The sequence below is a fragment of the Heteronotia binoei genome, chromosome 7, assembly GCF_032191835.1.
Source record: "Heteronotia binoei isolate CCM8104 ecotype False Entrance Well chromosome 7, APGP_CSIRO_Hbin_v1, whole genome shotgun sequence".
NCBI classification, from domain to species: Eukaryota; Metazoa; Chordata; class Lepidosauria; order Squamata; family Gekkonidae; genus Heteronotia; species Heteronotia binoei.
In genome coordinates, this window is record NC_083229.1 from 71,325,148 (window position 1) to 71,349,930 (window position 24,783).

The 24,783-nt window shown below is 41.1% G+C and overlaps 1 protein-coding gene across 1 annotated transcript in view; it reads left to right on the forward strand.

The window, feature by feature from the left end:
* PRKDC (protein kinase, DNA-activated, catalytic subunit) overlaps positions 1-24,783 on the forward strand; it is a 134,327-nt gene that overhangs the window by 62,358 nt on the left and 47,186 nt on the right. Inside the window, exons 50-65 of the mRNA XM_060243827.1 lie at positions 677-828; positions 1,498-1,629; positions 2,810-2,921; positions 8,907-9,031; positions 9,129-9,278; positions 9,750-9,923; positions 11,702-11,800; positions 12,591-12,801; positions 13,783-13,972; positions 14,243-14,458; positions 14,739-14,851; positions 15,413-15,544; positions 16,490-16,669; positions 19,470-19,681; positions 21,280-21,418; positions 23,960-24,145. Of these exons, the coding sequence (XP_060099810.1) occupies positions 677-828; positions 1,498-1,629; positions 2,810-2,921; positions 8,907-9,031; positions 9,129-9,278; positions 9,750-9,923; positions 11,702-11,800; positions 12,591-12,801; positions 13,783-13,972; positions 14,243-14,458; positions 14,739-14,851; positions 15,413-15,544; positions 16,490-16,669; positions 19,470-19,681; positions 21,280-21,418; positions 23,960-24,145 (2,523 nt within the window). The remainder of the gene's footprint in view (positions 1-676; positions 829-1,497; positions 1,630-2,809; positions 2,922-8,906; positions 9,032-9,128; positions 9,279-9,749; positions 9,924-11,701; positions 11,801-12,590; positions 12,802-13,782; positions 13,973-14,242; positions 14,459-14,738; positions 14,852-15,412; positions 15,545-16,489; positions 16,670-19,469; positions 19,682-21,279; positions 21,419-23,959; positions 24,146-24,783) is intronic.

Sequence of the window (24,783 nt, forward strand, 5' to 3'; positions counted from 1 at the left end):
ACTTTCCTTATAAAGAAAGAGGGTAAGGCTCTTTAGCTTGGAAAAATGACAGCTGAAGGGTAAAATGATAAGAGATTTACAAAATTATGCATGGAATAGAGAAGGTAGAGAAAAAAGTACTTTTCTCCTTTTCTCACGATACAAGAACTTGTGGGCACTCAGTGAAATTGATTAGCAGTTGGTTTAGAACAGATAAAAAGCACTTCTTCACCCAAAGAGTAATTAACACATGGAATTCACTGTCACAGGAAGTAGTGGCAGCTACAAGGATAGACAGCTTCAAGAGGGAATTGGATAAACATATGGAGCTCTTAGCCACAAGATACAGATGGGACACTGTGTCTGGGCCAGCGATGCTGTGTATTCTTGGTGCCAGGAGGGGGGCACAGTGGGAGGGCTTCTGGAGTTCTGGCCCCACAGCTGGACCTCCTGATGGCCCCTGGGTTTTGGCCACAGTGTGGCAGAATGTTTGGCTGGATAGGCCATTGGCTTGTTCCAGAGTGACTTCTGTTATCTTGTTTGGTTGTCAATAATAATAATGATAAATTGTAAATTGCCCAGTCTCTGCTACTGCAGGGCTCTGGGCAATGCCTTTGTAATTATTTATTTATTTTTTTACTTCAAGAAGTTCTTGCATGTAAATGAGCTATGCTGCTTTGTAATTTTTTCACACTAGGGAAACATTAAGGATGAAATCCTAGCTAACAGGTTGCTTGAGTTCTTGATGAAGAATGCATTTCACCCCAAAAGAGCAGTGTTCAGACATAATCTGGAAATTATAAAGACAGCAGTAGAGTGCTGGAAGGACTGTCTCAGCATACCTTACAGGTAATAGTCTAATAAAAACATTTTGTGGTTGAAAAATATACCTAGAGTAAATGATGAATGCTACGAAGATCTATTTGTCATCACGAAAGAACCTAGATAGTTCCGTTATTACAGCATCTACTCAGCATTTGTGTCTCCCATCTATCATATATTCTTATCCTGCACCTGAACAATTATTTTCAGAATAGGAAACAGCTATAAGCTGGGTTCTGCTTGTGGAACATGGCTTTGTTTATTCCTTTTTGCTGCAGCTCCAATACCATTGTCTCAGGTCTCAGTATATCATCTGAAAGGTGGTCTGTGTGGTGGTATTGTGGGGCTCCTTCCTTGCAAGGGCTATGGAATGTTTTTTGCTCATGCCAGAGCACCATTGGACTGAAGTGTTTAATTTTTGCTGTTTTTCTGTTGATGTTGGAATTAGCAACATGCACAATTGAAACTAATGTTGCAGAGTAGTCTAGAGAGGTGAAACTTCAGTGGTTTCGTGTCTAAACAAACCTATAGGAGAGCTGGATGTGGAGAGTGATGAGGAAGGTTGGTCTGTGTAGTTTTTGGAAGTTTTTCAGCTTATGAACGTAAAATAATATATCAGAATTTGGACATTGACTTTTTAAAAACATGTGAGATTGTTTTTCCATATTTTTTCTTCCATCCTTTTGTTTGTTACAGAATAATATTTGAACGGTTTTCTGGTGGAGATGCAAATACAAAAGACAACTCAGTGGGAATTCAGTTATTAGGAATTGTTCTTGCTAATAACTTGCCTCCCTATGACCCAAAGTGTGAAATAGATAATGTGAGGTAAGAAAAACTACTTTTTGAAATTAGATAGGTATATATAGAGCACAAAGAATTTGGGCAATAAAGAGACATAGTTGAAACATTTGTATCTTAGTTTCCTCAAGTTTTTTATCCTCAGTAAGAGGTATACAAACAATCCTTGTCAACAAGCCAGTCTCAAAATGAAGATACTGTCACCGTTTGGAAGAAGCTGAGTGTATTTCTGGAGGTCTGTAGTGGCAACTTTTTGTAGGGCCAGTCAATTTCAACATACATTTTTGCAGCAGTGTCTCTACAGAATGTAGAGGCAATCAAGGGAAGGGTTTCTTTCTCTCCTCTGTGAATCAGTGCAACAGGTGGCTTAGCCAGTGGGAATAGGGAGAGCCAGTAACTGCTAGAACTATGGTTGGTTGCTTTCTACTAACAGAATCAGCTTTACTGGCTAGCAACAGCCACTAGGGTGTGAGAGAAGAGCGGACTCAACCAGTGGCATGCAAGTACTCTTGATTGATAGTTTGATGGACCAAAGGTTGATGCACCACAATCACCCCCAATCCCAACGAGTCAGGTTGCTCGGTTTTGCCAAGATAAGAAAGCTTTTATTATATTATAGATAGATATATACAGTGTATACCCAGACAAATAAGGAATATATTCCAGCTACATGATCAAGACCCTGTGGCATTGATGAGCAGCCCTGACCATTAGGAAATCTGAGATATATATTTTTCTTGACCCTATAGCTGCTAATGTACATACTGTAGTTGTGGTAAATGTGACGCAGGACAAACTGGAACTGAGCAGAACTGACCTGATAGACTGATCTCAATCCTCCCTCTTTTTTCTATCTCTGAAGTCAGGAAGCTAGGTTCTGATACTTTATCTATTTAAACTAACTCCTGGAATGTATAAACATCCTCTAAGGCAAAAATCATGTACAGGGTTATCAGTAGCAGAAGGCCACAGTGCCAGCAGAGTTCTGCAGAGCCAGTTTGATGTAGTGGTTAAGTGTGCAGACTCTCCTTCTCCTCCTCCTAAGATTCAACTGTGGAGGCTAATTTACTACAGAAACTAAAGTAACAGGTTTAGCAGAGGACTGAGGCTCAATCCAGGTCCCAGTACTTGACATCTTCTATCATTATTTATTAGCCATTAAATGCTATTCTGAGAATATCACTACAAATTTCTTTTTAAATACTAGATACTTCCAAGCTTTGGCTAACAATATGGCCTTAATAAGATACAAGGAGGTATATGCAGCTGCAGCAGAAGTGCTGGGACTTGTTCTTCAATATATTGCGGAAAAGGAAAATGTGAGTATAATGTGAAGTGTATTTTACAATTTCAGAACCAGAGAACTCTTTAGATTTGTCTAGAACATTTTATTTTGACAGATGATACTTCAGTAGGTGTTATGGCAAACAAAGATTTCCATCTTACCGTGTCTAGCATTCACTGAGAGGGCTAAGCCTCCTCGAATTACCTACATCTGTAGAAGACTGATTGAAGCATGAAGATGCCTGTATTTATTTAATTCATTTATACCCTGCATTTCTCCCCAATGGGGACCCAAAGTGGCTTACATCACTTTTTGCTCCTCCATTTTATCCCCACAACATCTTTGTGAGGTGTAGGTTAGACTGAGAGAGGGTGACTGGCCCAAGGTCATGCTGTGAGCTTCTGTGGCACAAGTGGTGATTTGAACCTGGATCTTCCAGATACCAGTCCAGTGTTTTTAACCATGGCACCACACTAGTTTTGTGTAAATAGAGGCAGCTGTGAACTTGATCACCTAAATGGTTTTAGAACTACTGACTAGTGGTAACTATTATTCATCTTCCATCTTCAGTGCAGCCCCCCCCCCCCATTTTGGACTGCAAAGGCCATCTGCAGTTGGAGTTTTTTAAACTTCTAGAAATGGAAGGGCCCTCCCTGCCTTCAGAGCAAGTACGAAGGTTTCCTGCCAAACCATCATGTGTTCTGGGGGTGCACTCCCCCACCCCAGTGTTCCCTCTAAGCTGAATTAGTTTGTTTGTTTGTTTGTTTGTTTATTTGTTTATTTTATTATTTATATCCCGCCCTTCCCAACGAGTGGCTCAGGGCGGCTTACAACATAGAATCTAACATAAATAGGGTTTAAACATTTAAACCGTTAAAATAGTTAAAACATTTAAAACATTAAAGACAGCAGAAGTCTAGTAAAACCACACTTAGTGTGAGTTAGCTCACAGTTTTTTTAGCCTCCAGCTCACACATTTCTGTCTTACTTCAGGAAAAATGGCTCCTGAGCAAGCTAATTTATGCAGTAACTCACAACCGATTCCAGTAGCTCACAAAGTAGAATTTTTGCTCACATGACTCCACAGCTTAGAAGGGAGTGTTGCCCCTCTCCCTCAGTTTGTTTCTTGCTGTTGCTTGATGAGGAGTTCTAGTGCTTTGCTGTGTACTTACAGTGTATGACCTCCACTTTGTATTTCTCCTCCTTGGAGGATTAAACCTGACAGACTGTTGCTTATTTCATTGTTGTGCGGGGTGAGGTAGCTCTTGCTACCCCCTTCCCTTTTCTCCTGGTAATTGGACTGGGTTGCTAGACTTACCTCTTGCCGTAGGCATGGCTTCCAAAGCTCTCTTCAAGAAGTGCACTTGATGTGCTACTTAGATAAGCACAGTGAACATATGAAGCTGCCTTATACTGAATCAGACCCTGGGTCCATCAGAGTCAGTATTGTCTACTCAGACTGGCAGCGGCTCTCCAGGGTCTCAAGCTGAGGTTTTTCACACCTATTTGCCTGGACCCTTTTTAGTTGGAGATGCCGGGGATTGAACCTGGGACCTTCTGCTTACCAAGCAGATGCTGTACCACTGAGCCACCGTCCCTCCCCAGTGATGACCATGAGTTGTGCATAACGTGCTTGGGCGAGGCGCATAACTTGAGTGCTTGTAAAACCTGCCAGGGTTTTACCCCAGAACCTTAATTAGACAGAGCTTTTTGTTTGAAGGCACTCATATGGGAAAAGGCCCTCACCTCTGTGGACGCTTCAAAACTGTCCGTTTCAGTGCTGCAAAAACCAGTCCCCACCTGCTCAGTTCTATCAGTTCTGACCTCCAAATCGTATACTTGGCCCTCACTAGTTCAGATTGGCCCTGTTCTGAGCCAGCCAGGCTAGTTCCAGTGGTTTCCACTATTAATTTGAGGCGTTCTCCCCTCACCATCCTCTCAGACTTGAGATTGCAGCTCTTCAGAACCACCAGCCAGGAAGTTCTGTCAAAAAGCCAAGCATTAGGAGAAGCCTAAACCTTCTTCAAAGAAACACATCTGTTTCATAACCTGTTACTTCATCCCCTGATGAAGTTATCATGGTTCCACCTTGCACTCCCTCCCCATGTTCTGAGTATCTGGAGATCGAAGTTGAGTCACCAGAACAGAAACAAAAACATCCCTGGTGGATACTAGCAGGCATGTTTTTTGATCTTCCTTGTATCCCCCTGTCACCTGTGTATCTGCAGGAGTGGTCTGGCACTTATATTGTCCAGTGGCTTAGTCAATTTATCATAGCCATGCTCAACTGTACCTGAAGTTCTTGAATCAGGGTTGGCATTGCTTTGCTCCACTGCACCTTCCTTGGTTGAGTCAGGACCAGAGGAGGAGAAGGAGATTGCAGCCACCTATTATAGCTCTGAAGGCCCTTCTGAATCCTCCCCTGATGATAAAGTTGGGGAGCCTAATCTGGTTTCCCTAAATGAAGATCTTTGGCTCTATTAATGGCCAGTGCGTTGGATATTGAAGTTTCCCCCTCCAACAACAAACTCAGAGATAAGATTCTCACCCCAACTTGCCAGTCGATAGTGGCCTTCCACATTCGAGAGGGCTTAACAGACTTCACTGTCTCTCTCTCTCTCTCTCTCTCGGCTTGGCTTCGCGAACGAAGATTTAAGAAGGGTGCAATAGTCCACGTTTGCTGCAGGCTCGCTGGTGGCTGACAAGACCAATGTGGGACAGGCAGGTCCGGCCACAGCGGCTGCAGGGAAAAGTCTGATTTAGGGTTGGTCCTGTAGCAGTGCGATTCTTCCTCAATCTCCTTTTGTCCTCAAGACCAGCTATGCGTGCGTTCTCAAAGGAAGAGACAGCCTGGTGGATGGTGTGCCTCCATGCTTTGCGATCTGAGGCTAGGTCAGACCACTGGTGATGGTTGATGTGACAGGTGCTAAGGGATTTCTTCAAGGAGTCCTTGTACCTCTTCTTTGGTGCCCCTCTATTTCGATGGCCGGTGGAGAGTTCGCCATACAGGGCAATCTTGGGAAGGCGGTGGTTTTCCATCCTAGAAATATGCCCTGCCCAGCGCAGCTGCGTCTTCAACAGCAGTGCCTCGATGCTGGTAACCTCTGCCCGCTTGAGGACTTCAGTGTTGGTCACAAAGTCACTCCAGTGGATGTTGAGGATGGTGCGAAGGCAGCGCTGATGAAAGCGCTCAAGGAGTCGCAGGTGATGACGGTATAAAACCCACGATTCGGAGCCATAGATGAGGGTTGTCATCACAACCGCTTTGTAAACATTGATCTTTGTGCCTTTTTTCAGATGCTTGTTGCTCCACACTCTTTTGTGCAGTCGGCCAAATGCACGGTTTGCCTTTGCCAGCCTGTTGTCAATCTCCTTGTCGATCTTGGCATCTGAGGAGATGATGCACCCCAGGTAGCTGAACTGCTGGACTGTCTTCAGAACTGATTCACCCACAGTGATGCAGGGAGGGTGATAATCTTCCTGGGGTGCAGGCTGGTGGAGAACTTCTGTCTTCTTCAGACTAACTTCTAGGCCGAATAGCTTGGCAGCCTCTGCAAAGCAGGACGTCATATGCTGCAGAGCTGATACCGAGTGGGAGACGAGTGCAGCATCATCAGCAAACAGTAGCTCTCGGATGAGTTTTTCCATTGTCTTGGAGTGTGCCTTTAGTCGCCTCAGGTTGAACAGGCTGCCATCGGTGCGATAGCGGATGTAGACACCATCGTCCTCATCTAGATCTACTGCGGCTCTTTGAAGCATCATGCTAAAGAAGATCGTAAAGAGAGTTGGCGCGAGAACGCAGCCTTGCTTTACACCTGTGCCTATTGGGAAGGGCTCCGAGAGGTCGTTGCAGTGTCTGACTTGGCCTCGCTGGTCTTCGTGTAGCTGGATGATCATGCTGAGGAACCTTGGGGGACATCCTAAACGTTCCAAGATTTGCCACAGGCCTTTCCTGCTAACGGTATCGAAAGCTTTGGTAAGGTCGACAAAAGTCACATACAGACCCTTGTTCTGTTCCCTGCATTTCTCTTGGAGCTGCCTGAGAACAAATACCATGTCGGTGGTGCTCCTGTTAGCTCTGAAGCCGCACTGGCTCTCTGGGAGGAGTTCTTCTGCAATGGTGGGCACCAGTCTGTTCAGGAGTATTCTGGCAAGGATTTTGCCTGCGATGGAGAGCAGGGTTATCCCCCGGTAGTTGGAGCAGTCTGACTTTTCCCCTTTGTTCTTGTATAGGGTGATGATGATTGCATCGCGAAAGTCCTGTGGTAATTTGCCTTGCTCCCAGCAGGTGACAAGTACTTTGTGAAGTGAGCTATGTAGTACTGTGCCCCCATGCTTCCAGATCTCTGGTGGAATTCCATCAACTCCTGCTGCCTTGCCACTTTTCAGTTGCTTGATGGCTTTAACAGTCTCTTCTAGGGTGGGGATCTCATCCAACTCTGTTTTCACCGGTTGAAGTGGGGTGAGGTGGATTGCTGAATCTTGAACTACGCGGTTGGCACTGAAGAGAACCTGAAAATACTCCGACCACCGGTTCAGTATGGATGCCTTGTCTGTGAGGAGCACTTGGCCGTCTGCACTATGCAAGGGACTCTGAGCCTGATATGATGGACCATATACTGCCTTCAGGGCTTCGTAGAACCCTCTTAAATCACCAGTGTCTGCACACAGCTGGGTTCTCTCTGCGAGCTTGGTCCACCACTCGTTCTGAATGTCTCGAAGCTTGCGCTGGAGGTTGCTACATGCAGCGCGAAAGGTTGCTTTTTTCCCAGGACAGGAGGGCTGAGCAAGATGTGCTTGGTAGGCAGATCTCTTTTTTGCCAGTAATTCTTGGATCTCTTGATTGTTCTCATCAAACCAGTCCTTGTTCTTCCTTGTGGAGAACCCGAGGACTTCTTCAGAGATCTGCAGGACGGTAGTTTTTAGGTGTTCCCAGAGTGCTTCTGGAGAAGGGTCTGTGGGGCAACTGAGGTCCTCAATTCTTGACTGGAGTTTTGCCTGGAAGGCAGCTTTAACTTCGGCTGACTGAAGGCTGCCAACCTGAAACTTCCTCCGAGGGATACCTCCTCTCCTGGGTGTGGGTTTAAAGTGAAGACGGAGATTGCAGCGTACAAGACGATGATCCGTATGACATTCTGCGCTGGGCATTACTCGGGTGTGTAAGACATCTCGAAGGTCTCTCTGGCGCACCAGAATGTAGACTTCACTGTACCCATTTGGTAGAAGCCTGCATCCATTCCACTGAGTGGAGAATTTTTACAGGGTGAAACAAGAGGTGTGCAGTTTCCTTTCCATACACCCCACTCCATCGTCAGAGAAGAAGCAGAGACTGGGGCAGCATTCTATTCCCACTCACAGGGAGAGTAGACAGCTGGATACCTTAGGGAGGAAATGTATTCCTCATCAGCTCTTCTGCATTTCCAACTACAAGGCAATCATGGGACAGTATCAGCTCTGCCTGTGGAAGAAGGTATCTCTGTATCTGGACTCCCTCCCTGATGAACTTCAGGCGTTCATGAAACTCATCCAGACTGAAGCAATTAAACTGTCAAAACAGATTAACCCCCTGAAATAAAATAACTGAAGAGGTAGAAAAACATGAGAGATTATATTTATTTATCAATTAGTATTATACTTATTTTACTAAAAAGATTTAAGCCAAAGTTAAGTAACATGTAGAATCACCTGAGAGATTCTACATGTAGAATTTTACTGAAAGCATGCAGTGGGCAAGTAGGAACTGAGGAAGAAGAGGGCACACGCCTCCAAAGCACATTACCATTTGGCAGGAAACCTCCACATTTGCTCCAAAAGTGGAGGGGCACCCCCTTGGTGTTTAGAAGCTTAAAAAACTGCAGTTGCAGCTGTCCTGTGCCTGTGCAGTCCCAGTATGTATCTTCACAGAAGACGTTGATGAACAACAAATACAGGGAAGTGCAACTCTGTTTTTCTAGTGTTGTTCAGGATATTTTGGTTTTGGGATTTACAAGTCCATAACTATGCTCTGTTCAATTTGCAGATATATGAAGGTCCAGTTTATGACATCATCATAAAGCAGTTAAAGCAGCATCAAAATACCAGGGAAGACAAATTTATTATCTGCCTTAATAAACTGGCAAAGAACTTTCCTCCTCTTGTAGATAGGTATTCTGAAATTATGAGTTATCATACAGCCTAAAAATATTCAACTACGTAGCTGTATTATTGCATCTTGTGCTTTCTTGTTCTTGGTCATGGAAAGGTTTATGAATACAGTCTTCTTCTTGATACCAAAGCTTCATGGGGTGATGAAAACCTACTGTCTGGAAGTGGTAAAGTGCCGGGCCCAGGAAATACCCAGTTTGTACTTACAACTGAAGAGTAAGGATTTTACCCAAGTTATGAGTCACAGGTAAGGAAGTTTTACTAGTGCCTGTTTCTTACAAGGTTCTTGCACTTGTGATACACAGCCCATTGGAGAACCATCCTGTATAAGCCCATTTAAATAAAAGAAATGCGCAAGAGGGCATTCTGCCTATGAAGACAAGAGGGAAGCTAGTTTTGTTCTCTCCTTTCAGTTGTGATGGGCAGTCAGAATTCTTCAGAAAAGCTTTCTCCCCATTCAATAAATAAAATGGTGGAAGGTCTTTTTTTTAAAAAAACTATTTTCTAAATATGAAGTGATTTTTATTGCTCATACAATATAGATTATTTTAAAATGTAGTTGTAGTGCACATAAAACTGGAAGCATCTTTAGAAATTAAAAAATAAAATTCCAAAGTATTATGTTCTAATTTATGCTTCTTTTATTTAGTAGTTGAAGATTTAATCCCATCCAGTTGAAAGAATAATAAAAGTAATGCAAGCATTTCCCCCCTCACAGAGATGATGAAAGACAAACAGTATGTTTAGATATAGTTCACAAGATGTTAGCTAAGCTAACACCAGCTGAAGTACAAGAGCTTCTTCCTACAGTCACAGGCTTCATCACTCATCCTTCACCACTATGTCGGGGGCGGATGTATGACATTCTCATGTGGATATATGATAATTACAGGTAGGGGTTCAGTTGCATGTCTTGCTATAGAAAATGGTCCTGTAAGCTTCCTTTCATTTGTTGCATTGTTTCAGAGACTGGCTACACATTACATTCAACACAGTAGTAGCGGACAGATGTTGGTCAAGAACTGTGAAACTTCCCTGGAAACCAGCAAACAAAGCTGGAGTGAAATTTTAAACAAGCTTCACAAAAGCTTCTGGCTGCCTTTCTTCCTCAGTTGGTTTTCTTTAAGCAGCTAAATGTGTCTGCTTCACCAGCTTTGAGGGAAGATGGAGCTGCTCCAGGAAAGATCAGATGAGCAGTGTCATGGAGAAAGGTGATCAGTGACTGCAGCATCCATATATTCCTGCTTAAAGTCTTTTCCAACTTTGTGCCCTTTTCTACATTTGTACTGAAAGCTCTGCCTGCTTCTTATGTGACCACTGTAATGTCTTGCCACACTCTGAGTTGTTTATAACTCATCTTGTGAAGTTTGTGCATGTGTATGAGCTTGTATGCATGTAAGTCACGCACATTAATGGTTGTGCTGCAGTGCTGTCTTCAGATGTTTAAAGCTGGAAAGAAACAGAGCTTGGGTGGGGAAATCTTCAAACTTGTGTCAAGAGATGTGTGCTGTCATCAGGAATTATGAACAGAGGTAGAGAAGGTAAGAGATTGAAACTTAAGAAGAAAAGGGACCCAGTTCAAGCAGAATGGTTGGTGGAATAGTCACCTCCCTCAAGGTAACTGGAATGTTAAAGAAAGAATTTTTGAGAGATGTAGAAGCTTGAGGGAAAGTAATTGAGGAAGGCAGTGAACATTATGGAGGGAAGTTAAAAGGTAGTTGGAGATGAAGTGGGGAAGGAATCTGGAAAGACAGAGCACTTAGTTCACATAACTGCTCAGTTAGCAGACAGTGGATTAGACTCAAGCTTCCACAAATGGAGTGTATTTGCAGAACAAATAGTTTCTGTCTTCCCCAGCAACTTTCTGTGGACTTCAAAAAGATGCTGCTGAGGGTTGGGGCACCTTTTAGAACCAACGTCAGTAAGAAGAAGGAATCAGCCACTCCCCATCCCAGAATGCTCTTGCAAGAGTGAAGACAATTTTGACCAATTCCTCCTTCTTGCTGGCACATGACATGCTGTTCTGGAAAATCCCCTGGCTGTCAGTTGTAACTAGGCTGGTAAAACTACTTCTATAAACTCAATTCATTCTCCAAAGTAGGTTCAACTTTTCTCCCAGTCACTTTGGTGTATCTTCAAACTGGCCCCTGGAGTCCCTATTGGCTCCATTATGAAATCATATTACATCCATGGCTACGTGCCATTTTTTACAACAGAGCCAATAGCAGCTCTGTGGGGGAGTTGTGAGCAATGTTCCCTCTAAGCCATGGATTCTTTTGAGCAAAAATTCTACTTTGTGAGCTCCTGGCATTAAAGTTGTGAGCTACTGCATAAATTAGTGTGCTCTGGTGTCATCCTTCCTGAGCTAAGACAAAAATGTGTGAGCCAGAATCAAAAATCTGTGAGCTAGCTCACACTAACTCAGCTTAGAGGGAACACGGGTTGTGAGGAGGGGGGAAGTGGAAAATGCTTCTCCCTGTGCACTATGATCATGCACAGAAAAGGGCTGATGTGTGCCTGGGAGGCACAAAACTTCCATGTCCAATGCAAGTCGTTATGTTGTGTACCAGCACACATGAGGATTTTGTAGCATGTAGTGATCCCTAGATGTATGTGAAAGGGAGGAAAGGGAGTCTGCAGTAGTCAGAATTATTTTTTCTCTTTCTTCAGGGATCCTGAAAGCCAGGCAGATGAAAAGTCTTCAGAGATATTCAAATTGGCAAAAGAAGTTCTCCTTCAAGGACTGATTGATGAGAATTCTGGACTACAGTGAGTAATATAGGTGGTGAGTGTAGTGGCAATGTGAATTTTGGAAGAGGACTGGGAAAACAGAGTTCAAATCCCCACTCAGCCATGAAGTTCTCTGGCTACCTTTGGACCAATCACTGTTTATCAGTCTCATCTACATCAGAATATTGTTGTGAGGCTAAGATGGAGGAGGGAAGAACCATGCTTTTTGTATGTAGTCTGCCTTGACCTCATTGGGGAAGAATAAAATAAAGGTAAATGTGATAAATAATGTGTATTTATGGGGGTAAAGTGTAGCTGACGGGAAGGCGATGGCAAACCACCCCGTAAAAAGTCTACCATGAAAACGTTGTGATGTGACGTCACCCCAGAGTTGAAAATGACTGGTGCTTGCACAGGGGACTGAACAGCTGAATAAAACACTTACCTTTTTTATGTGAAACCTTAATAAGGGGTTTACTGATTTCAAAAGAGAAAATATTTCAGGAATTTTTTTTCCAGTGCTTCCTCTAATTTCCAATATTAATGTTTGACAAGTAAGAAGAGTCTGGGGGAGGGGCTTTTTTGTGTTCCTTCACATTCCTAAATACTGCAGTAGTACAGAGTTTCTATTTTCTCAGTAATTACTTTACCTTTTTTTTTTAATGGTAGAATTTGAATTTTACAAGGAGGGAGCTGTTTGTCTGCTGTTGTGCTTTTAGTGTTTTATTCAGCTGTTCAGATATCATAGGAATTCTTTTTTTTTTTAGCACAACATTATGGTATTTTTTCCAGAATAGCATATATATGTTTGCCTCTTTTTCTTTCACAGATTAATTGTTAGGAATTTTTGGGGTGATGAAACTCGGTTACCAGGAAACACCCTTGATCGTATGTTGACTTTATTAAGTTCTTTATACTCCACCAAAATTGAAACTCAGTACTTAAGTTTAGTCACCAATTTCCTGCTCGAAATGACCAGCAAGAGCCCAGATTATTCCAGGAAAATGTTTGAATATCCACTGTCAGAATGCAAATTTCAAGTGAGTTTATACTATGTATTCCATTTCTGTCTGCTTTATCCAATGGCAAAATTCAGTCTGATATGAGTAAATTGGGAAGAAATCCAGTATTATCTTACATGATATCTTAGTATATATCCTTTAATTATTTTTAGAAGAACTTCTTAAAGTTTGCTCCTGCCCATTACTAAAAGGGAGGTTTTGCCCCATGCAGTTTGGACTTCATATGATAGTATTTGACCAAAAGTGTCAGATCCTCAGTCTTTGTAACATTATGCATTTCTTAAATCAGTGTATCTTTTGGATCTACAAATTCCTTGTTGTAAAATAATGATTCCAAAAGTGAGAGTCTGCAACTTAATTTTAATATGCCATCACCAGTTTTAAAACAATTGTTTCTGTAATAACTTGGATAGTTAACTGCTTTTATTCATGCTTTGAGCTACTTTATGGTATTCAATCGAAAATTATGACAGAAATTCAAATACTCCATTTTGAGCAATAATAATATAGTAGAAAAGCTGAACTGAAGAACTGGATTTGTAGGCATTGATTTAAGAAGAAAAATTCAAGTAAGGACATTTAACTAGGTACTTTTAGTAGTGCTGTTTGTACTACAACTCCTGTATGAATAGCTATGGGATTGGAGCCAGCCCTTCACAGAAGAAATGCTATGTTTGGGGTCATTGTCCCTGCATGGAATAAAAGCCATATGTAATAAGGAGGGGAATTCACCGAGATTGAGCAAAAAACTTAGCTGAATTCAGCCTCCTGTCGTGAGTGTTACCTAAATAAAATACTTCAACTTTTGACTCATAATGTCATGTGCAGCTGAGTTTATTTACATTCACTCACACATGTCACTAAATCCCTAAGGACTTGCTCAAAAGCAAGTGTGCATATAGGTTTAGTCTTAGTGTATATATCATAGGAATATATATATTGTTCAAAAATGACAGCAATGGCAAAGATAGTTTCAGCAGCTTGTATTTCCCCCCCTAGGAATTTGCTGTTGATTCGAGTTGGCGTTTCCGTAGTACTGTCCTTACTCCTATGTTTGTGGAAACTCAAGCTTCCCAGAACCCCAGCAGGCATCAACTACCAGGAGGTTCCCTTTCGACTCATGGGTCCATGGGTGGCCAAATACGGGCTACACAGCAACAGTATGAATTTACACCCACACAAACTATCGGCAAGTATACCTATATAGGATGGATTTGAATTTCTAGTTTTTCATAAGGAGCTGTCTGTAGAATCTGGCTTCCTCATTCATGTTTTTGTGTATACTTTTGAATATATATCGGATTCCAAGTATGCGTCTCTGTTTTCACATTGAACTTTCTTTTGATGCTCTGTCCTGGTTTTTGTTATAATTGGGCTATAAACAATAGAGCAATATATGGGGGGTGGGTTAAGCGATATCTATGTGCATTGCTTAGTTAATACTTTCTGCTTATTACAGGTGGGAGGAGCTCTTTTAACTGGCTATTAGGAAGCAGTGTTGACACCTTTGCAGAATATACAGTTCCTTCATCTTCTGAATCCTTGTCTTCATCCATGTTGCTTACCCACAAACGAGTTGACAGGTCTCAGAGGTCTGCTTTCAAACCTTTAGGTCCCAGTTTTGGGGGGAAAAGACTGGGCTTGCCAGGAGATGAGGTGGATAACAAAACTAAAGGTATGGCTCTCCCCCTGCCCTTGTATTTTTGTTTAGAGGTTTCTTTTTTTGGTTTAAGCAAAGAGCTGGTCACCATTTCAAAACTTAAGCCATTACATTAGGAAAGTTATTTAAAAGACCTTGGGTTTTTCTGTCTCATTTCTTCTTAAACTGTGTTACAGGAGATAGTTTCCACCTCTGCTTTTAATTTGCAAGGTTTTTATACAAAGCAAGAGAGTTTGTATTTGGTTTCCTGTCTGTATATTTAAACAAGCCTTTTTCTCCTGCATATATGTGTTAGGTATAGATGAGCGAGCAGAAATTTTGAGGCTGCGAAGACGCTTCTTAAAGGACCAAGAAAAGCTCAGTCTGATTTATGCAAGGCAAAGTGTTGCTGAACTGAAACAAGAAAAGGTTTGTTTGCTTTTTCTTAATAGTTGATAAAGGGGGAGACTTAGCTAGTACTGCAATGCTGGTTTTAGGAACAGCTTTTACGAACAGTGATCAGGAAGTTATTTTCCCATCAAGACTTTTTTTTGTACAACAAAAGCTGTCTGACTTTGTATGAAAGCATTTTATGGGTTTGAGAGCAGCTTCTAGGTTATCTGGGTATTGTGGCTATCATTACCTCTACCTGCAGGGTTCCTTGAGGGATAAACCCTGCAAATGTCAAATGTTTTCCAGATATATTTGACTGCTGAATTTTCTTTTCTTCTTGAGCTACCAAGAAGCTGAAGCTTTTTATATTTCAAAGGAAAGATAGTATTTAGGACAGGATTGGGTGAGGAATGTGCTTCCTAAAAGTCTCTTCTGTGACTTGTAGTTAGCTCCATGATTACTTCTACAATCTATCCTAAATAAAATCTATCCTGAGCCATTCGTGGGAAGGGCGGGATATAAATCTCAAATAAATAAAAAAAATTAAAAAATCCATATTCAAGCTTTTAGTTATTGTAAACTTATCAATTATTTCAGGAACTGAAAACTGAGCTGAAAATGAAACATGATGCTCAGGTCACTCTGTATAGGAGGTACAGGCAAGGGGATCTCCCTGACATCCAGATCGAATTTAGCAGTCTGATTACTCCTCTGCAAGGCTTAGCACAGGTATGCAATCCCATGTTTTTAACTGACCAAATATAATTTTTACTAAACATGCTTCTCCAGAACACATTTACCTTCTGAATCTTTGACTTTTGATTTGAATTGTACACAGGTTTCATTTAATCTCCCTTGACTACGGTGTGAAATGTAGCATTTATCCCACTTAAATAAATGCTATAGTGTACATGTTTTAGCTTATCTTATGATATCTAGAATTTGTTTCATTGCAGTCTGGAGTGGTTGTCACTGCTAAATCTGGTAGCACTGGTTGCATCAGACTTTCTAAATGGTTGTTTTGTGGCTTCCTCCCTTGACGTTGTTTAACTTTGCAATACTGTATTATGGGGCTGTGCCCTTTATCATTTTCATAGTGGTTCTCAGGAGGAAAGGAAAGACATAATGGAGTGGTCAAGGTCTTACAACAAAGATTCTAGTGAGTTGTTCTTTAGAAAGCCTGCTGCTTTACTTAACATATAAATTGTTTATTTTATACAGCAGCATGTTACTGTAGTTTCAACAACGATGAACTTTTCTAGAAGACAGCAACAAGATAATTTTCATATAACAGTTACTGAGCCATAAAACTTGATAATTCATTGTAGAAATGAGGAGTTTTCTTTCAGACTTGAAATAATTGTATATTAGATCACTTTGTTTTGTTATCAAGTTGCAGCCAACTTTCAGCAACCCCCTAGGGTTTTTAAGGCAAGAGGCAGAGGTAGTTTGCTATTGCCTGTCTCTGTGTAGCATTCCTGGTCTTCCTTGGTCGTGTCCCATCCATGAACTATCCAGGGCTGACCCAGGTTAACTTCCAATGTCTGACAAGATGAGGCTAGCCTGGGCTATTCAGTAATGTATTGCTCCAATTTCTCTGTGCTGTGGAAGTGCCAGTGCAATAGTGTTGTAAACATTTGTCCTGAGACTTCTTGTTTCTGTTATTGATTACAGAGAGACTCTACTTTGGCTAAAGAACTATTCAGCAGTCTGTTTGCTGGAATTTTAGAGGAAATGAGAAAATCTAAGTCTCAGTCAGAGAAGAATAGCACTATTCAGCAGCTGGTGCAGGACTTCAATTGCTTCCTGACTGCATCTGTAGTGTATTTCCCACCATTCATTGTCTGCATCCAGGTAGGAAAAAAATTCTCCCATCATTTTGAAAGGCAGAAACTTTAGGCAGAAGGAGTATAGATGTAATGCTTCTGAAGCTGTCATTGTGATTTTGAATTTGGAATGGGGCCCCTACTCATACTTGTTTTCTGAACTGAGGTTGAGGAGTGCTGTTAACTAAAGTAAATTTAGTTATATATAAATTCAGCATTTATCAGAGGTCACACTTGGGTTAAGTAAGGTGTGAGGAATTTTAAGAGTAAGAATGAAAGAAGAGGAGGTTATGATCCCACAGTCCATTCCTAGATGCTGAACCACAGCTGATGTCTGGGAGCACTGCATCTGGGATTAGCCCAAAGTTCTCCTCCTACAAGACTGTTCGTTCCCACAGATAGTTGCAGAATGCATTGCCTACCTTTATGAGAATCACTTTGCATGATCAGTTCCATGTTCTTAAGGTCAGGTAGTGGTGCCTCAGGAATCTTCAAAGGACTCTAATTTGCTTTTAAGACATCAGATCAGGTACTGTAGAGCATAGGAAGATACATCCTTCTCAAAAAACAACATGGGTTCTGAAGCACTATGCTTCTTATAGTCTTTGTCTTCTGTCCAGCAGCTTGGGTTCCTGTGCCTTTGCCTAGTTTTCCAGCTCATTTGATGTGTTAAGAATGTGAAGTTGAAGGATATTGATTACCAAAGAACATAAACAAATAGGAGTGAGCAATTTTTTTTACTGGTATTTTTTGGTTGGGTCTATTAGACTTGAAAAAATTTTGGGATTTCTGAAAAATGTCAGCTCCAAATATCAGTATGGTATTCAGATCGAGGATTATTCAGAAATCCTGAAATCTTTTAAGTCCAATAGACCAGGACTGAAAAAATGCTAGTAAAAAACTCCCCGCCCAGTCCTGGAGCTGACTCATCTTCTCCTGCAGTCCGGTTTAAACTAAGCTACAGGAAAAGGCAGCACAGGCTGTGCCAGAGGTGAGTGATTGCTTTAAGCTGGGCAGCAGGAGAAAGTGGTGCATTGCTGTGGCTTCAGGAAGCTATCAGTTTGTCACAGACACAGCAATCCTGGCTTGGCTGCCCTCGCCTGCTTCCTGGTTTAAACCCCAATAGCCACAGTTCACTGGCACGATGGACAGCTTAGCCATGATGATGGCCCCAAGAATTGCAGTTCCAACTTCTTTGGAGGATTTGACTCCAAGGCTAATGTGGCTGTTATAGTCACCAATGGCAACAAAGGCTTTCATCCTGGTGCACTGCCCAGCCTGAATTAGCTTTTGGACAGACATGATCTTCAGAACTTTATCTTTCAGCAAAGGGCCCAGGAAAAAGTCAATGATTTCAGACTCCTTGATTGGAAGAGAAATGAGATAGATCTCTTCCAGAGACTTTTTTCATTTCCTTGACCATGCAGCCAAGCTTTGTGACTGGAACCCATTTTCCACCCTTTGTGACTGGAACCCATTTTCCACCATGGGCCCCATGGCCCTGCCCACATCCTCTTCCATGGCCCTGCCCAAGGCCTTGGCTGCTGCTGCCACAGCCTCCACTGCCACTGACTCCTCCTGCTCCTTCCTCAGTACCAAAGGCAAAGAAATATGTAAACAGAGTATTCGCAAACACTTCAAAGGGAAAAACCATCAAATATTTAAAAATACTATTACAGTATTTTAGTACTTATTACTCTCTGTAGACTATAACAAAATTGAGTTGGTAGTCACAACGCAAAGAGATTATACAGATTCTCAATACATAGTTTCCAAGATGAGATTATAACAGAGTATCACTAATAGGTTTATAGTTTACAAGAGTGTTGCTGTGCACTTTAAACGACAATACGATTAGTGCTGCTTACAGGTAACCAAATAGGTACTGCTGTGCACAGAAAAGCAAATTATATGCAATAGTAAAGTCCTACAGTTGGCTTCTCCAAAGCTCTCAGCAATAATGAGTGCATAGACTTCTAAATCAGTTCCAAATATTGAGGCAGAGAAAGCATGCCATGGAAATAAACTGTCAGCCTCTCCTAGGTATTAAATGTTTCAAACACTGTTTTCTTCCAAAAAGCAACTGAATAATGGAACCTGATTTCCAACACTTTCATTTGGCAACAGCTCAAAACTTTCAACTGGAATCACAGGGTTCACTCAGTACCATTGTCTAATGCATAAATAAGACAGTCTTAGAATTAAACAAGATTTTCCACAATGCAGATATAATAATGCAGGGGGAACTACTGTCCTTGCAGAAATCTTTAAAAAGTAATGAAAATTGGACCTAGATTTTTGGTGTTGATCAGTAATATTTCCCTAACCATATGCCATACCTGTACAGAAGTTTAAAATGATGTGTACAGAAGATTAAAATGTAGTGTGTGTTTTTTTCATTTGCTGCTTTCTCCTACTAAAGCTTTGTTATTTCTAGTGTAGGAATACCTGTGCATCTGAGAATTAAGCAGCTATTGATGGTGGTTGAAAGAAATCATTGGGTCTGCAAATTTTTTGGGGGGCTGCAAATTAGGTAGTGTTGTACTGGCTTATGTAAGAACCATGTTATGTGTTTCTAGGGTCAAAAACAGCTATATGTTTGGTTTCCCCTTGTCCTGGTATTAGGATGTTGGGCATTTCCTTGTTCCCCTTAACAGGAGGCAGTAATATGAAGCAGGGGTGAGGAAATGTTCAATATCAACTTCTGGATATGAGTAAGTTGTCCTAAACGTTATGGAGAGAAATGGGGAATTAAACATGTGGTTGTTGCAAAGTGTTTTGGGCCAAGAAAGCATTTCTAATAGCTAATTATAGATTTACTGCAATAGGAGATGAGTTATCAGCACAAAGAGCTGCTGGACCTGAACCCTTCCAGTGTGAGTACTAGCTGCTTAGCGAGTTTACAGCAGCCTGTAGGTATTCTGCTTCTTGAGCAAGCTTTAGTTCACCTTTCTTCTGAAGAGGAGGGACCACCTGCTAAAAGAATGCGTGGAAAAACAGATCTTTCTCCAGATGTAATCAGATGGATTGAACTAGCCAAGTAAGTTGCTCTTGTTTACTTTCTGTTCTAGTCTAGAGATGTGTTCTAATGGGGCCTGAACTGGTGATCACTGACTAGGAAAAGGCCTTGACATTACAGTGGATAGTTTAGTAAAATTGTTAGTTCAGTGTGTAGTAACAGTGCTGGGTTTCATTTGGAAAGGACTGGAGATAAAATGGTCAGTATTCTAATTGATCTGTAGTGTCTCCATCAGGCATAATGTACAGTGTTGGTTACTGCATCTCAATAAGTATATCACAGAACTGGAAAAAGATTAGAAAAGGGCAAGCCAGAACTGATGGAGCTGATGTGCCTTCTCTATGCAGAAAAGCTAGTTGGGCTTTTCCATTAGAAAAAAAGATTACTAAGTGGGAACTTGATTGTGGTTTATAAAATTATTCATAGTACGGAGAAAGTGAATAGAGAATACTTTTCTCTCAAAATTGTAGTACTAGAAGTTGGTGGCATCCAATGTAATTGACAGGAGTGTTGATTCAGGAAAGTACTTATCCACAGAACTTCTATAATTCACTGCCCCTTGATATAGTGATGGATATTACCTTAGATCAGAGGCCTCCAGTATTTCTGAACTTGCATGCACTTTTGGAATTCTGACATAGTGTGTGGTGACTGTGGAAACAAAATGGCTGCCACAGGAAACAAAACCGGTCACAAAAAGATTGCTGCAGCTTAACTTCAATCACACAGTGAAGATACTGGTGTTGGAGCAGCTGCTGCCAAAGCAAGAATTTTTTTTTAAAGTCACAATCAGATCTCTAAGAAGCAATCAGAAGCCTTGCTGGGCAAAAGTCCTACCTGCCTCTGCCCAGTTCCTAAATATTCAGAGGGCACAGTGGTGTCATGGGCACCACATTGGGGACCACTGCCTCAGATGGTGTTTTAAAAAGTTAGGTGAACATTAACTCACCTGTTAGGTTCCATTTTATTCATGTTAAGTTCTGTTCTATTCATAATGACAATCGTATAAAACCTCCATATTTAGAGACCAAATAGGTCTGAATGCCTGTTCCTGGAGACAAGCAGAAGGAGAGACTGGCCTCTGTGTCCTGCTTGCAGGCCTTCCAAGGGCATGTCATTGACTGTTGTGCAAGAAAGGATCCTAGACTTGATATACCACATTGGGGACCACTTCCTTAGATGGCTGCTGAACAGCAAGAGTGAGTCAAAGTTGAGGGTTGTTTTAAACTGCTGTGATGGACAGATTAGGTTCCACCTCTCCCTAAGAATGACCAGTGGGAGCTGATGGAATGTTAGTGAGAGGCTGACAGGTAAAAGTTGTTAGTTAGTTAACTTTTAGAAGGAGATCTGACTGAGTGAAGGAGCTATAAGCTCAAAACCAGCCTGGGAAAAAGTTAACTTGTAGCAAGGAATCCCCAGTGTCCGAATATAGCTATGGTTCAAGTGTGGAGAAACTTTATATTCATTTACCTGATTTCATTCCTATGTTGTGTTTAAGCAAAAAAGGAATGTTAACTCATTGTTTATGGTTATGGAAATTATTCTATTTAATAAAAAATTAGGATAATACTGTGTTCTGGGTAAATTCAGATTTACCTTTGATGTTGTTCACTTTCTAGGCTTTATCGATCTGTTGGAGATTATGATGTACTGCGAGGTATTTTTAGTGGAAAAATTGGTACTAAAGAAGTCACTCAGAAGGCCTTACTAGCAGAAGCAAACAGTGATTATGCTGAGGCAGCTAAACTATATGATGAGGTATGTTTTATGGTTTACTAGGAATAAGGCCATTTGTGGGAATAAATACAACGGGCTCTAGAAAAGTTTCTGGCTAAGTCCCCTGACTTGGGGCACTCAGCATCATTTTGCTGCGGTGTCATACAATGACAACGATTGTGCAAACACTGAGAGTTAGCATTCCTTGGATCTGCATTGTGTTGTTGCCTTTTCCTGTTGTATTTGGCCTTGCAGCTTTTAGCATCAGTGTGTGTGTGTGGTGTGATATTTTTTGGCCTGGCATGGCTGTGTTATGGTATACCATATTGTATGCACCTCAAGGTGGCCATTTTCTGTAGGGGAAGAGATCTGACTTCAGTTTTCCTTGCCCCCATAGCCTCTACCTAGGAAAAGTACAGTCTTTCTCCACAGTGAAGACCAAAGCAGGAAGGAATTGACCTCTGCAGGGTATAATGATACAGAATCCACCATTTTCTCCAGGGGAGCTGATCTTTTGCCATCTGGAGAGCAGCTGTAGTTCTGAGTGATCTTCAGCCCTCACCTGGAGATTGGCTACTGTGGTTCTCCAGGAGGAAATGGCTAGTTTGGAGGGTGGAGTCTATGGCATTGTACCTGTCTGAGGTCCCATGCCTCCTCAAACCCCCTCAAAACTTCAGGAATTTCCCAACCTGGAGTTGGCAACTCCATCTCCTTCCTAGCCAACCATCAACCTATCTTTATCTGCCCCCTGACTTCAGCTTTTCATCTCCTCCCCCCCCTGCAGCCTCTATCTAGGAAAAGTACAGTCTTTCTCTACAGTGTGTGTGGGGGGTACCAAAGCAGCTTACATCATTCTCCTCTCCCCCTTTTGATCTTCACAACAACCCTGTGAAGTAGGTTAGGCTGAAAATCTGTGAGTGGTTTGAAATCACACAGTCAGCTTCCACAGCAAGACCCTGGGTCTGGCAGACCCTGCTCTGAAGCACTGACTGTCATGGGGGGCTGCTGCTGAACAGGAGCAATTATTTACAACAGAGTCAGAGAGAGGTCACTGGTAAATGAATAAACACACAACCACAAATGGTTATAGTGACCAACAATTACTAAGACCAGGGGTCATTTTGTAGAAAAATAGGTTGTGGAGCTCATCCAGGGATTGTTATGCAGCTGCACATACTATTCAGTGGACAAGGAGGTGGAACTCTCAGGAGGAGGTGGAACTCTCAGAAACGTTCAGGAGCTGTTCTCATGTGAGCTCCCACTGAATCTGAGGCCTGACTAAGACTATATAGCAATACAATAATGTGAGAATGGTGAGAATACACAAATACATAGAGACATAGACAAAACTCTCAAAGAGTGCATTCATGGAAGATAGTAGAGCAGCAAAGTACAGGGAGTCAACTTGTAGCTCCTGTTTCAACAAATCTTCAAGCAATTGATAGCTCTACTCCATTTTCCTTCAAATCAACTGTGAAAAAAATTACAACAATACATAACAATGTTCCAATCATTTCAAAATAAACAATATTATAATTCATTCCTAAACCTCATTATATAACACTATATCTATTCAAAATTACAATACTTACAAAGTAATCTCACACTGTTTCATCACAGGACATATAGTCTGTGCCTGAGCTGGTGCCTGTTTGAAGTTAGTTGACACTATATGTCCTGTGATGAAACATTGTGTGATTACTTTGTAAGTATTGTAATTTTGAACAGATAGTGTTATATAATGAGCTTTAGGAATGAATTGTAATATTGCTGTATTTTTTATAAAGTGTTATATGGAAGAGTTTGTTGGTACTGATTAACTGTGAAGCTGTATGAATTGTGGTTCATGGATTATGTGAGTAATCAGTTCTTTGTAGTATGTATAGTTTATTTTGAAATGATTGGAACATTGTTATATATTGTTGTAATTTTTTCACAGTTGATTTGAAGGAAAATGGAGTAGAGCTATCAATTGCTTGAAGATTTGTTGAAACAGGAGCTACAAGTTGACTCCCTGTACTTTGCTGCTCTACTATCTTCCATGAATGCACTCTTTGAGAGTTTTGTCTATGTCTCTATGTATTTGTGTATTCTCACCATTCTCACATTATTGTATTGCTATATAGTCTTAGTCAGGCCTCAGATTCAATGATAGTTAAAAAAACCTCTCCAAACTCATAGCTTTTTTAAATTTTGACTAGGATAGTTGTCTTAGCGACCAAGGGAAATAAAAACATGGAAGGCACATGGAAAAAGTAGACTTTAATGAAATTCTGCAGAGTGTTGCCATTTCATGCTCTTTAGTCTTTCATCAGTGCAAACTGAAGCAGAGTCAAACCTTTGTAAGCCCAGTGGATTAGAAGGTTGTTTAAGGATTGCAGAATAATGCAACTCTACTGGTATGCTAAAAGGCATACAGACTTTGAGGAATTATTGAAGGAACTGCTTTGAGCCTCCTTGTATGCAGAGAAAGAAAGGATATAAATAAAAATTCATCTTGTAATCTTTGTGCAGACTGTGAATTAAAGTGTGTAGTGTGCTGCCTATTTATCACGAATACATTATTCATATTTGCTCCTATAGGCACTTTCTAAACAAGACTGGGCTGAAGAACCAACAGAAGCAGAAAAGGATTTTTGGGAATTTGCTTCTCTCGAGTGTTATAACCATTTGACAGAATGGAAATCTTTGGAATATTGTTCCACTATTAACATTGATGATAAACAGCCCCCAGACCTAAATAAAACTTGGAGTAATCCATTTTATCAGGTATGAACAAATATATTTGCCTATAGTTGCTAGATTTTAAAAAATTGTATTTATTTATTGTACCATAGTGTTTGGGTGTACTTAGACCTATTTATGTGTCAATCCAATCTGCAGAGGATGAAGAATATATGCAATTTATCTCTCAGTACTTTTTTCCCTTTCTTGGGACAAACAGCAATTATGTGGAAAACAGGGTAGGCAGGCAAGTTAAGCGCTACTTCCACTCAGAACAAATTGGCAGTCTTTATGTTTGAGTTCAATAGAGAAAACAAAATCAGATCAATCACAGATTTCAGTTGAGGAGAGGTTTCAGTCAAGTGTTAGGGACAGAAAATCTCCTGAAATTTTAAAACAATGGAGGGGAGAATCCCTTGGAAAGACTGAGATTTTGAAGGAAGGTGAAATAGGTACAATACTTTTCTATGTAATAAAATAATAATAATAATAAACCGATTGTTTTAAAACACATTGCACTTGTAGGGATTTTTCCCAGTGCTCCTCAAAATACTTCTGGCATCAGCTAAAACTTGTATTTATGACCATTTACCTTATTTCACAGAAAGCAACAGCAACAAAACAAAAAATCTTTGGACTTTTATTCAGTTCTTCCCCCATATTTCCAATTTTTTTTGATTTCC